General features: G+C 37.1%; 1 protein-coding gene across 1 annotated transcript in view; it reads left to right on the forward strand.

Annotated features, from left to right (window-relative positions):
• The window catches only part of Rep (Rab escort protein), a 40,728-nt gene extending 26,323 nt beyond the window's left edge, over nucleotides 1-14,405 (forward strand). Inside the window, exons 6-10 of the mRNA XM_083129595.1 lie at nucleotides 1,042-1,264; nucleotides 4,745-4,954; nucleotides 7,478-7,602; nucleotides 9,923-10,275; nucleotides 12,992-14,405. Coding sequence (XP_082985721.1) covers nucleotides 1,042-1,264; nucleotides 4,745-4,954; nucleotides 7,478-7,602; nucleotides 9,923-10,275; nucleotides 12,992-13,237 — 1,157 coding nt within the window. The 3' untranslated portion in view covers nucleotides 13,238-14,405. The remainder of the gene's footprint in view (nucleotides 1-1,041; nucleotides 1,265-4,744; nucleotides 4,955-7,477; nucleotides 7,603-9,922; nucleotides 10,276-12,991) is intronic.

A 14,405-nucleotide genomic window follows, 5' to 3' on the forward strand; every position in this document is an offset into this window, starting at 1 on the left:
TAATATACTGTACATTACAATATTTTTCAATTCTATTGAAGTCATAAACAAAGTACAGGGTGGATGAACCTATGAGGTTTCAACACAATGTTAGAAATCAGAAAATTATGTTACGACACTCAAGTCTTTTGTATTTGGTGCCATATACGCTCAAGTTTGTCTTTTTTTCCTGTTCGCACATGTCATTCGTGGCAGCGCTGTTGTCGCTTTTGTGAAAATGGCATCTTCTCAAGAGAAAGCACACGCTGTGGAATCAAAATCAATTGTTACGGTGCAGCGTAAGTTTCGGCGTGTCTTTAACAAAATGTCGCCAACGGACAAGAGCATCAGGGCATGGTACAGAAGGTTTCTGGAAACTGGGAGTGTGTTGAAGATGCCAGGGGGAGGACGAGACAGTTGAGCAAGTTCGTGATGTTTTCGTCCGCAGTTTGCGGAAGTTGATCAGGCAAGCCACAAACGATGTTCTTTCTATTCTTCTTCCTCCGGAGGTATGTTAAGGACCCAATTTACTCAACAAAGGTGTCAAACGTGAATGCTTTGCATGACTGAATTGTTGCTGCCATTGTATCATTCCCTGACGACGTGCTGCTGCACGAAGTGGAATACCGGCTGGACATTCTTCATGTCAGTGAACGTGATCACATATAAGTGTGGTATTTTTTGTAAGAAACTTTTTGAGTTGCTCTTCAAAAAATGTTCAGATGTGTTCATTTTAATTTCCTATCACTTCAAAACCCCTAGGGTTCATCATGTACACCCTGTATATTGTAGTTCATAGTGGTAATATTGTTGCGTTATAATCAGAAGGTCCTGGGTTCAATCTGTGGTGGCACATTGTACAGTGATGCAAATCCTACTTTAAACTCTCAGTCCCAATTAGCTAATCAGAGCATAACATGAACTTATTACAAACTTTAACTTAGATGTGTAATGTGATACAACATGTTTAAATATTAAATATAAACTTCTCAGCATGAATCGAGAGCATTTAGACCCTCTCTTATGTTTGTATGTTTTATAATTTTTTATATTTTGTTTCAGGGTTCGCATCAAAAACATTCCTTGAATTTCTGAAGTCAAAGAAATTAACCCCAAACCTTATCCATTACGTCCTGTATGCAATTGCCATGGCTAAGGACTCTACACCATGCATGGAAGGAGTGAAGCGAACGCAGAGGTTTCTAAACAGTCTGGGTCGCTATGGAAACACACCGTTCCTATGGCCGAACTACGGAAGTGGCGAAATACCTCAGTGCTTCTGCAGGTGGGTGGACTGATCCATGTTGACGTAACCAATCAATCAATTATTCTTCCAGTTATTCATTATTAGGGAGCAGATTTGTAGGTAAAGATTTGTTGGTTTGGAAGTCGGCTGTACTTGGTAGGAGTGCTGACCATATGGGTACAATGTAATCTGCCAAGTCTCATTTCACATATAAATGCATAATTTTACCTAGCACATAAAACACATATTTTTAGAAAAAGGACATAAAAGGTACATATTTTAGACATTCCAGACAAAATAAAGTTTCAGAATACTTTGTGTAAATGCATAATTTCAAGTTAATACATAAAATAGACAATACACTTTGTGATACTTCAAGATTTATTGATGTTTGTTTGGGTTCATTATCTGCATATTGAAGCATTTTGGGTAGCATGATAGAAAAACTTCTGCTCAACTGCTTTGTGAAACAGTGAAGGATTCTTGTGGAGTTGAAACAAGATTGAACTCACTATCAGAGACATGCTTGCATGCGTAAAGACAAATTCTGAAGCGTGTTTGAAAAAAAAGTCTGTGGGGGAGGGGGTTACCGAGGGCGTGGTAAAGTTGCTCAGGTTCTGGAGAATGAAAGTGTAGGTGAAATTGATGGTGAAAGTGTGCATGACATTTCACACTTCAATTATACACGTCTGACTACACATGATGTGAAAAGCAGTTTTCACAATACAAGTCATTGTTTAGAGATATTCGGCATACATTTTGAGTGGACAGTTTGGAAATATACTTTGTTGTTCATTGTAATCGACACAATGCAACAAGCAACTAACGTCCTGCTATTTATTTGTTTGAGAGAATTTTGGAATGAAAATATTTTTGATTTGTTTTTAGAACATAAAAAATAAATACTTATCAGTTTTATTAGCACCTAAAAATCCACTCCGTATTGATTACATTTATTATTTGTGACAATTGAGCGATTTTTGTTTGTTGAAGAAATTCCTTCAACAGTGGCTTAGGATAGGGGGTAAGGAGGGAGATGTACTTCATTTGGATCTCTGCAGGATTAGGCTCACTTTAGACAAAAGCATTTTCCTTGGCATTTTTCCAAACATTCTAGCATGTAAAGTGAAGAAATTTTATAACATTGATTCCGTAGCATGTTGCATGACACAGATACAGTGCCTTTTTCGGTCGAGTCGCCTGCGAAATGATGGCAGATCTCGTCTGCCGGCAAACAGGATGCAATATCCGCATAACTGGAGCCGCTAGCTATGTAATGAGATATCGTGTACAATTACATTGACAGTTACAAATAAAATGAGCATGTATCTTGTTACCCGATGTCTTGGAAATGATGTCCTCCTGCATCCACACATTTACAACATTTTTAAAGGAAATTTTCAGTAACAAGTTCCTCTTCCAAAATTGCTTAAATTTCCCTCCTGATGTTTTCTGTCAATTATTCTAATGTATGGTTTCAGGTTTAAAAGCTTGGCAGCTTGCCACGCAGACATCATAAACATGTCTGTTTCTTGTGCAAGGCGCCGGAGGGATTTTTGGGGCCTCCCCCATGGTGCAGTGGTCACATCATTGCCTTGTAATCAAGGGGTCCTGGGTTCGATACCCGGTGGAGGCACATGTGGTTCGGATCTCAATTTAAACTGTAGGTCCAGTCCCGATTACCCTTACTGTGCATAAAGTGGAGTTAAAACAGCAACTCAAACCAAACTTAAAACTGGAGGGATTTTTGATCATACTTCAACGTTTCTCCTCATTAAGCACATGCTGTTTTACCCTTTGCTTCTTATCAAGAACAGACCCTGATTACCTCAATTTGTTCACTAGTATCCGAGCACAATCTCTGTGTGAAGCAGGAACATCTGGGAATTCTGGTGCAAAACGTATCAGGTGCAGAAAAGCAACAGTAATATGTAAACTAATACAAAACAATCTAAAACACTTGCTAACACCTTAACACTTCACAAACATGTTCAAACTGGACACTAGCTATCTGGATAATGAAGCACTTAGGCATCCAGCGGCAAGTCAGCATACAGCTGTTAGTCTAAATGCCGGCAGATGCGATCTTACGTCCTGCCGAGTAAGCTGCTGTTTCACAGACGACCCAACCGAAAAAGGCACTGTATAATTGGTCTTAATTTTCTTAGCATAATCAATCAAAAGTGAGTTATGTCACAAGTGCAGATGTAATGCTGGCTGAATGCGATGTAAACAGTGTATCACTTCACATTTTTAAAAACTGATAAATAATTCAACACAGGAAAAATGTTTCCTCGAAACAGGTATTTTGTACCTAAAGTACAAGTGAAGGGTACTCATTAAATATATACTTGATAGTGCATGGAAGAATACATTAGTTGTTTCAAGTGTACTGGCATATGGACAGATATATTCAATTTATGGATGAGGTCGATGGTTACTTAATGTTGCAAAATATGTGTAGAGTTTGTTTGTTTACCAATATCTCGTTAATTAAAAAAAATCCTCTTAAATTACATCTCTTCTTCTTTTGTTATCTTGAAATATGTGTCCTAGTTTTGTTCTTATTCTAAACAGGTAGCACAACAAATAGTGTAATAAGTTAATTAGATCTATATGTCTATCATTCTAATGGTATTCACTTACAGGTTTTGCCCTCAAGAGTCCAAGCTATGCTACCCTGATGGTGGTTTTGGGTTCAACTCTCAGTTTTAACTTATCTCAGGGTCATGTAAATTGTAGATGATCAAGTTTACAGTTGTAATCTAATGATCATTTCTGATTTGCTTGGTAGCTTCGTCGCCTTGTAATCAAGGGGTCCCAGGTTTGATACTCGGTGGAGGCACATAGAATTTAGGATCCCACTTTAAGCTGTAGGTCCAGTCCTAATTAGCCTTACTGTGCATAAAGTGGACTTAAAACACCATCTCAAATAAACAAACAATTTCTGATTTACTGATAAAATTTGTGAGGAAGGGGACATGTGAACTTCTGAAACGGCAATAACAATTTTTCATGTGTCTGTAATGACTAATGTTACAAAAAACACTGTTTATACATAATGCATCTTCTTTGTCACTTTTATTTCATCTTGCTTCATGGAGAAGGTCCAAAAGAACCAATGACAGGAATCAGTCACAAACTTTCTTCGTGAAGTGAGATGAAAACAGCTGGACAAAGACATGTGTAATCTTTGAAACATTGTTTTTCTATATGTCCACTCATTAACATAAATAAAACTAGGCTAATACTGATAAAAAAGTGAGCTCTACACACTTCTTGCAAGAATTATGTTCACTTTGATATCCAAAGAGAACTAATTTATTTTTATTAAAGTATTCATTGTACATTGTGACTCCTACTTTATCTTCTTGGTAATTAGAAAAGGTGAATTAAGTTAGTTTCCCTTAAATTTTATGTTTTTCTGTACATGTAATTAAGATGGACATTTTTAGTGGTACTGTAGAATGTTATTAAAGCTTACACTAATTTTTTCATGCCTTTTTTTATATTTTGCAGGTTGTGTGCTGTGTTCGGTGGCTTGTATCATCTCAAGCGAGGGGCAGAGACGTTAATAATTGGTCCAGGACCCAAATGCCATGGAATAGTGTCAGGAAAGCAAAGACTGAATTCTGAATTTCTCGTCCTCGGGGTTGGCTATGCTCCTCCCCAGTATCTTCAGTCAGCTCCAAGTGGTGGGCTCTCCAGAGGAATATTTGTAACAGATAGGTAAGTTAATTTACTATTTTTGTTGTACAAACTAAAAATGAAACGAGCATAACTTTTGACTTTTCACTGGCAGTGGTCCAGTTTCAATCGTGTGTTTTCTAAATCTTGCAAATGGTCCTTCATCTTAAAATTAATATTATTAAAAACTTTTGTTTCTTCGCTGACGGAATTAATATTGAAATAATTCAAATTCAGAAGTATGTTGTTGTTTATGGGGGGGGGGAGAAGGGGTGTGAGGAACTTTACAAAAGCTATTGACAAGTTTGCTCTAAAAATTAATGTTCCTTGCCTAAGTTTCAAATGCGTATTTTCTCCACATCAGGGTATCCACTTCTTTATGGTGAAACAATTAGAATGTAATTTACACTACAAGAGAGAAAACTCTAAAAATGCTGACCAAGAAAGTCTTTCTTATATAATAAAGCACTGTACATGTAATATTTCAACCCTACATCTGAATCTTCTTCAGACCAAAAGAAAGAAGTAATTCAGTTTTTATAATAAAGACTTCCTTGGTCAGCATTTTTAGGGTTTCTTCTAACAGGGAAACAAGGTTTTATCGTGTTATGAATGATGAATAATTCTAAATTTGGAACCCTCTTGTAAGTTTAACACAATTTCTTTTTGATGTAATATTTTTGCACTGTAAATTTACTAAGTACTGGGTAAGTCAAAATGATGGACCCGATTTCAGACATTTATTCTGTGAAATATAATAAACAAATGTTATTGTGAGACATGTGCTAAGAAAGGTAAACTGTCAAAGTTTTTTTCAAACAAATCACAAGTGTTCTATGTGAGCACCTCGCTTAACATGACACATATCAAGCCGATAGTCTATCTCCTGCCAAACCTTGTGTAGCATGTTGCGGTCAATATCAGCAATGGCTGCTGTGATGCGGGCACGCAGGTCATCCAATGTTGTCGGAAGTGGTGGTACGTAAACATAATCCTTGACAAAACTCCACATGAAGAGATCACATCGGTCAAGTCGGGGGAACGAGGTGGCCAATGAAGGAGAGGTCGATCCTCTGGAGATGCACGCCCTATCCAACGTTGTTCCAATGCCCCATTGAGATGTTCCCGAACGCTGCCATGGCAATGCGCAGGGCCACCATCCAATTGTACACAGTACGTTCATGGAAGAAAAAGGGCCCATAAATCTTCTCATGGGAAATGGCACAAAAGGCATTCACTTTGGGAGAATCGCGTTCGTGTTCCACAAATTCATGGGGGTTAGCAGTTCCCCAAATCCTTACGTTGTGTCTATTCACTTTCCCTGAAATTTGAAAAGTTGCTTCATCACTGTAAATTAACCTCTCAGAGAACTCATCCGTTTCCATTAATGCGAGGAAATCAGCACAGAAGGATGTTCGCAAAGCATAATCAGTGTCTTTTAAGGCTTGAACTAGTTGCAAGCAGTAGCGTTTCATTTGTAAACGTTTCTGCAGAACCAGCCAGACAGTTTTCTGTGGAAGTTGAAGTTCTCTTGCTGCCCGGTAGGTGGACTTCTGTGGACTCCGCACGAAACATGTGCGCACTCGTTCCACTGACTCTTCCCCAGTCGATGGATGGCCAGTCGATTTTCGTTTACAGATGCAGCCCGAATCTCTGAAATGTTCATACCACTTACGAATGGCCTTCCCCGTAGGTGGTTCTCTCCGATATTTGGTACTGAAATGCCGTTGCACACTAATCACAGACATGTTCACATAATAATCAAGCACACCGAAAGATCTCTGTTCTCCAGTCAACGCCATTTTCCTGCTCGCTGCTGACTCCTAGCAGTAGAAAGTGGAAACATTGCATGGAAACTAAACTTTGAAAGTTAATCTTTCGAATCGCATGTCTCACAATAACATAGTTTATTAGATTTCACAGAATAAATTTCTGTAATCGGGTCCATCATTTTGACTTACCCTGTACTGTCAAATTTGATGTAATATTTTTGCACTGTAAATTTACTAAGTACTGTCAAAATAGGAAAAATCATTTCTTCCTTTTACATTTGTATAATGATTTTGTGTGTCTTTTGCAAAATAATTTATCTTTATTCACCAACTCACTCTCACCGTTCACAAACCCATGCTGTCTGACATTAACTAAATAATTTATAACAGTACAAGTAGAACAGGGTACATGCCCTCATCATCATATTGTAATTTTCTTTCAAATTGGTTGTCACAATTGATGGGCCCGTCCTTGGTCTGTTTAACAGATTATTCCGAAGAATTTCATACGTTCCATGTGTTTCAAATTTTTTCCTGGTTTACTTTTCCCAGATTTTGAAGTTTTTTCATCCTGCCCCCCTGAATAACGTAAAGTTGAGGTATCACTGTATCCTGCCCCCGGATTAACGTAAAGTTGAGGTACCACTGTATAAAGATTGTAGTACTCTGTACCAGAAGCCTACATGTTTATTTGCAGGAACAAAAACTTGTTTTAGGGAAAAATGAAGGTTTTTACTTATTTGAGTAGCCAGTCTGTTTACAAAAGTATTTTGAGCTCCTTCTCTTCTTACAGGTCAATCATGCCTTCGGAAAAGGAGCAGCTCACCCTGCTAGAGTTTCCTCCTGGTGACGGATCTCCTGAGCCGGTTCTTGTAATAGAGTTAGCACCTTCTTCAAACGCTTGCCCCCTTGGCCTTCGTAAGTATTTCGTTCATTTTCTTAATTTTTAACCCTTAAGGACGGCCTGTGACTCCGGTGTCACAAGCAGCTTTTCCGTGTAGTATGTTACTTTTTTAACGTACTGTAACTTGGATAATGATCGGAGATACACGTTTTGAGTTCTGCATTAGTCTACAAGTATGTAATTAACAATTAGTAAAGTTTAATTCAATTGTTACTATTTGGGTGAGGGGGATGTCTTGATTTTTTTTTTTCATTGGTTTCAAAATCATCGCTTCTTTTTCAATTTTGGTGTTTCAAAACACACTTTTAGCAATAGAAGTACGGCGTTCCGACATTCCTGGTGCCAAAAACACCACATGCCTGGCAAACATACCAGGCATTATGCGGGTACCTTTTGGAAATTCACGTCCTGCTGTAGCCTGCGTGGGGGTCTGATGAATTTCAAATTTTGTGTAAAAAATCGTTACTTTCCCTTTTTTCTTCTAATTGATAACGGAAGATTTATTGTTTTTCCATCAGTATTATAGCCCAAAGTATACTGAACAAAGGAGGTATCATTTGTACCTCTAATGTTCTTAGTTTTGAAAATATAACATTTTATTTAGGGCCTCCTCGATGACTCAGTGGTAGCGTAGCATCTTCGCCTTGTAATAAATGGGTCCCGGGTTTGATACCCGGTGGGGATACATAGTGGTTCGGATCCCACTTTAAACTCTAGGTACAGTCCCAATTAGCCTTACTGTGCATAAAGTGTACTTAAAACACCAAATCAATCAATGAATCAATATAAAATTTCATTTAGAAGCATGCAGAATTTCAAATTTCCTGCTGAAAACACGCTTGTCGTTAGTGCAAATACCTGGAAAATCAGCCTTGGCATCTAAGGGTTAAAGCTATGCTCACTATGAAAGCAGAATCACAGTGATTCCCATAAGTAACACACTGAACTAATACTAATGTAAGTACTACTGTTGAGTATTTGCATGGTATATTAATGGTTCAAAATTGAAAGTTGCCCCCCGTGCTCATTGCATCATGCCTTGGAGACATATGGGGGAAGGCATAGGACCTCACACATTCACAATCTGTGGCATTTGTTGAGGCAACGTGATCAGCACCAAGCTATGTTAGCTTCCCAGATTTGCTGTAACTGCCTTGAGGAAATGCCATTTGTGCAAGGCTGTCATTTCTCACTTTTTGGAATATTTTAATTGAAACTTATTTCCAGGTCTGTTATTTCAAAACTATGAAAGTATTGCTGCAGTAGTATTTCAAGTAAAGATGTTCTTGCAGCTGTACCTTTTTCCAGCCTTTTACACAATTGAGACTGATAAATTTAGGATGTCATCTGAAACTGCTCTGTTTTTCAAAATGTTATCCGTATTTTGCAGTTATGATTATTTTAGCTAACCTGTTACATATCCACCATTGGTGTTTACCATGGTGGTTATTAGAGCCTGCAAGTTTGGCAAAATTCATGTTTTCCCCACTGCATTTTTCTTGATATACATTTTTTATGTTGCTAAAGTTTTAGAACCTTTTTTGTTTTGCCTATTTTGTACCCTATTATTGTCTATTTTAAATTTTAAGACAATTTTTTTCATGTCATTTTCATTTTTTTTAAAATATATATAACTTATTTTTCTTTCAAGAACATTAATTATTAGCACATTATGATGTTGCCAGAGACAATTACAAAGCTGGAAAAAAGGGGTGAAATTCTTGTAGCATCCATGAGTGTCTTCGAGGAATCGGTACAACAGCTGATGGAAGGGCCAGGGAGAGAAGGGGTCAGGTGTTGCAGAAAACTGAGTGCAAATGTGAAATTGGAAAAAACTGAAAACAATTTGTAATATTCTCAAAGGTGGAAATTCTTTTCTTGACGATATGAATCCAGTTACAAAGCTTGTTTCATGTTTATTCCAATTACTTCTGTCGAAGTACAGCGATCATTTTCTGTAATGAAAAGCATTCTTTCTGACAGACAGGTATCTATGAATGTTGAAAAAACTAGTGGTTATGTGCAATCAAGGCAATAAAGGAAAGTAAAAATTTTCTTTCCATTTAGATTTCAACTTTTTGAATGAAATTTAGACATAAGTAACTTGGAATTTGCCACTTTTTTATTATTGTGCCTATTTTCCACATTATGAATTCCTTTTTGTGTGCCTATTTTAACCAAAATAAATGCCTGAACTTCCAGACTCTAGTGATTTTGAATATAAAATGACATTTTTTAATAACCAAAATGTGAAAAAAAAAATGAATGCTTCATTGTCCCCATTTCCAAAAATAGTTGTTTTATCTTTTCTACTTTTGTTTTTTCCATTGACAGATGTCATCCATATGACCTGCAAGCAACAAACCAATGCAAAGGAAGACTTGAAGGTGGCTGCAGAGAATTTGCTGTTCTCAGATGTCGGTGATGGTTCCTGCCATTCATTGGCAGAAACAGGTGACCAGTCTACGCAAACGGTGGCACCTGGAAAGAAGATAGAGGAGGAAAGTTACGCCCCGTCCCAACCATGTGAACCACGTCCCACTTCTCAAAAGCCGAGGATACTCTGGAGTCTGTATTTCAACTGTCCGGAGACATCCAACTGTGATCTGTCATCCAATGTTCCGTCAAATGTGTACCTGTGTTCTGGACCTGATCTGGACTTGGATTTTGAATATGCTGTGAAACAGGTGAGTTTTGCATTCTGAACTTTCATAGTTGTGGAGGATAAAACTATTTTTTTCTCATTTTACTAAACCATAGTCACAAATTTATGAAAGTGACCACTTTTTTGTGCAGTCGTGTGTACGTTATCGATAGAGTTGAGCAGGTTCTCTTTATTCCAGCTGAAACTGATACTTGAAAATTGTAGGAACTGATAGCATCTCAGAATATGTATAATTTTAATATCCAAGTTTTCCTTTATAGCTAAACCATAGCAATCTGTTTGAGTTTTTATTCCTGTATCCGGCCCCTTCCCAATGGCCTAGGGTAATACACCTTGTAATCAGAGAGTCCCAGGTTCAGTACCTGGTGGAGATACATGGTGGTTGTATTCCACTCTAAACTGTAAGTCCAGTCCTGATTAGCCTATCTGTGCATAAAGTGAATTAAAAAAAACTCAAATTGTCCAGTTCCTTGACATAATTCAAGTCACATTTTTTTTTATAATTATTCTGATCAATCTTCAGAGACAGAAAAAGCAAGTCGGGACTTGTGGACTTTCAGGCATCCTGTAGTACAGTGCATCATTTGACGGCTTGTGTCATCTGCCAGAGCTGAAGTTCGCTTCTGTTGTTTCCCAAGCTCTTGTCTATCTTCTGCCAGCCAGGCACCTATCGAATGTATTTCGTTGCTCCTTGTTTGACACGTAGCAGAGGTAACGGGAAACAACCGTTGCACTATCAAGCCCACCATTGGTGCATGGCATTCCTTGTCCCATATCTCACGTCAAAAAGAGGTTATTTTAATTAGACTTCAAATTGGACACAGCTGTCTCACACATAGTCATTTGCTGCAAGGCCTGGAACCTCTGCTGTACCATCTATGTAATGTTGACTGATTCCATGTCAAATCACCCAGGCCCTGCAACCCACCAATTCAGATTTTAATGAAACTTGGTGTATTTGTTATTACTAGCAAGGTATGTACACATGCAAAAATGTTCTCCTCTACAACTCATAGTAACTGAGAAACAGGAGGCTTAAGTTTCAGAATTTTGCACGGATCGGCGATTGCCAAGGCCATGGTGGTGGACTGCAGTGCTTAACAGAAAAAGTTATATCTCAGAGTCAAATCAATATATCACTTTGATTTTTTTTTCTAAATTTCATAGATATATGTATATTCCCTTTAAAAAGTTTTCACCAAGATTCCTTTGCACTGAGAGTCAGAAAAAATTATTGTATTGTAAATAATGTTGAATTTTTGTGTCCGCATCTGACGTTACTGAAATTGCATTATCACTAAAAGGCACTGCAGTTGATCATGCCAATTTTTTTTTCAAATTGAAGCTTAAAGTGTGTTCTAAAAGGTTATAAAATAAAATTTGTGGCGTTTTTACTGCTTCTATTAATAAATCTTCATTAAAGCAAATTTTGTGTACATTCATATGGGTTATTCCATGCCAAATCATCACAAAAAAATCAACTTTCCAACCAGACCATTTCAGATTTTCATGAAATTTGGTAGAATTGTAGAAGACGTGAAGTAACTTACATATGTAAAATTTTAGCCCTCAGTGATACACGGTATTCATACAGCAGGGTTGCCAACCTTAAAACAAATGTAAAATTTAAGTGCTTAGAAGGTCAAATATAACAATTCATAACTGTGCATCCAATTATGGTATAACTTTCATCTTGAGCTTGTTTTAAAGCTAAGGGAGCATAGTTTTCATAAAAAATATCTTTATATGAAAATATTGACATTTTCAGTTCAATGTCATATGATGTGATCTTTCACCTTGCATATATAAACATATATATATGTTCAATTTTGTGGGGAATAAAGTATGTTACATAGTTAAATGCAATCTCTATTTGGTGTAAGTTTCATTTTGGGATGACTTTCCAAACAGGAATAAAAAATAATCTGACAGTAGTATGCCTCAATCAATGAAACACCTTATATACCAGTCAATGAAGGGGAAAAATCACCCAATGAACGGAATAGTTTAGTTACAGCTGAATTTTGGTCAAATTACGGCAAAACCACTGAAATTAGAAAACATCAAACAGAACCTTTTTTGATAGTTCATCGAAAGGTAAATGTCTGTTTATGATCATTAGTTAGAAGGTTATATGAGGAAACCTCAGTTTGTAGGTCAGGAACTGAGGATTCAAGAGGGAAGGAGAAGCACCTGGGAGAGGTACAGGGACTTCTGGGATATTGCACTTCTCGTGGTGTTCTAACAACAGACCAAAATTCAGCTTTCACGGAGTTAATCCTGACATTCGATATTTTTCCCCTTCACTGTATATTGCCCGATATTTGTTCACTTATTGTGGAAAGAATTGCGAACTTACTGCTGAGACTCTCAGAGAGAAAAAAATCTTATGTACGAGTAAAAGCAGTATTTTTTTCTGGTGGGAAATTGCACCCCCCTCCCCAAATATAGTCAAAATTAAATTAATCTAGGTTCTTTTCCTGGGCGGTGTTCCAAAAATTTCAGCATTGACCCAGCGTTGTGAAGGCAATTTGGTAACTGCTTGAAAAGAAGAAATAGCAGACTTCTGCCTCAAAAGCCTGAAAACAGTGGCGGTCTGACTTGATGCATTGATCCAGTGATAAAGCTGCTCTGGCGGGGTCTGGCTCTTAGGGGGCTCTTCCACCATGGAGTTTAGTGTAGTTTCTATTAATATGTACATTCATTTGTGAGAGTATCCATATCTGTCTTTCTTCTAGGGTAAAGAAATCTTCCAAAAAATGTATCCTGACTGCGAATTCCTTCCTCGAGCTCCCGACCCAGAAGAAATAGTCCTGGAGGACGATGAAGGACAGACTCCAGGACCAGCATTCGAAGCGAGCACGGAAGCAGATGAGAAGGATGAAGAAAAAGCCAAAGACAAAGATAGTGAGGCAGCTGATGATGATGCTGTTAAAAATGAAGCTTCCGACAACACTGGACAGGATGCAGTGACGGAGGAGTAAACGCTACAAGTGGTGATAACTTTCTTGCCTTTCGTTTTAAGTTTATATACATAACCTTTTATTATTATCCACCAAAGGAGAAAACATGACTTAGCATTCCAGTAACTTTATGATGTCCTGCTTGATATTATTTTGTTTTGTTGTTTACGTTTGTCAAGTGAAGGGCATATGCGTGTGTCGTGAGTTGTCTTAGACTCACGTGAAAACATATCCTAGTCATTTCTTAAGTCAGTTGTGTTATTTATTTATTTTTGTGTGTGTTTCTTCTTTGCTTTCAGTGTTTCAGAAGTTAGTTACAGAAATTCAGAAGCTCACAGTTGGAAAGATTAAGTGACCATTCTTTTATCTGGACTTAAACTTATTAGAAATGACCCCCCCTCCCCTTTCTTTATTTTCAACAGCACTTATTGCTGGTAGAATTTTACCAATTTAATCGGACTGATACTACTCCAAATGCCTGTGTACTGTTAACAGGAAAGACTGATATTTTGTAGTTGATAATTCTTATGGTTAGTTGTCCTGTAGAAAAATTCAACTTTTTTTTGGCTTACTTTTGTCATACTTTTTCATGTACATCAATATGTACATAAACATAGTCATATATATTTTTAAAAAAGAAGCAAAAGGCGATTTCATTTTGTAACCATTTCTGTTAAATGTACATATGGTTGAAACAAGAAAAGACAGAAAATAAAAGAACAAATTATTAAGTAGCTTTGGCACTAAATACTCAACATATTCTGCTAATCATGTTTTATTTTACTTTGTGTTGTTTTATTTTCGAGTTCTGTAGGAAACGAAAATGTCGTTTTATTCAGATTTAAAATTTACTATTATTAGATACTAGTACATTCCAGAAATTTTGTACTTGAACCGTGATATGTATTCGTAAAGAATTGTATTTTTTGTTCCCTTTGAAAATATTCATTTTAAAAGTTAACCAATAATTATACGTGCCTATGATTGATACTGAACAGTTTTGCACTGTCGAGTACTCGAATTTGCTTTTTGTAACAAAATTTGTGAAGAAACCTATCAGCTTTTGCCCGTTGGCTGTTAAGGTGTTGTGATTAAAGTTGCATTGAAACTGTTGAACCTAGCTTAAATATTAATCTATTTTGTATTCATATGTATTCAATAAATTCAATAAAGAGACTGTAGAATTAAA

Source organism: Lepisma saccharinum, chromosome 10 (genome assembly GCF_977018435.1).
Source record: "Lepisma saccharinum chromosome 10, izLepSacc3.1, whole genome shotgun sequence".
Lineage (NCBI taxonomy): Eukaryota > Metazoa > Arthropoda > Insecta > Zygentoma > Lepismatidae > Lepisma > Lepisma saccharinum.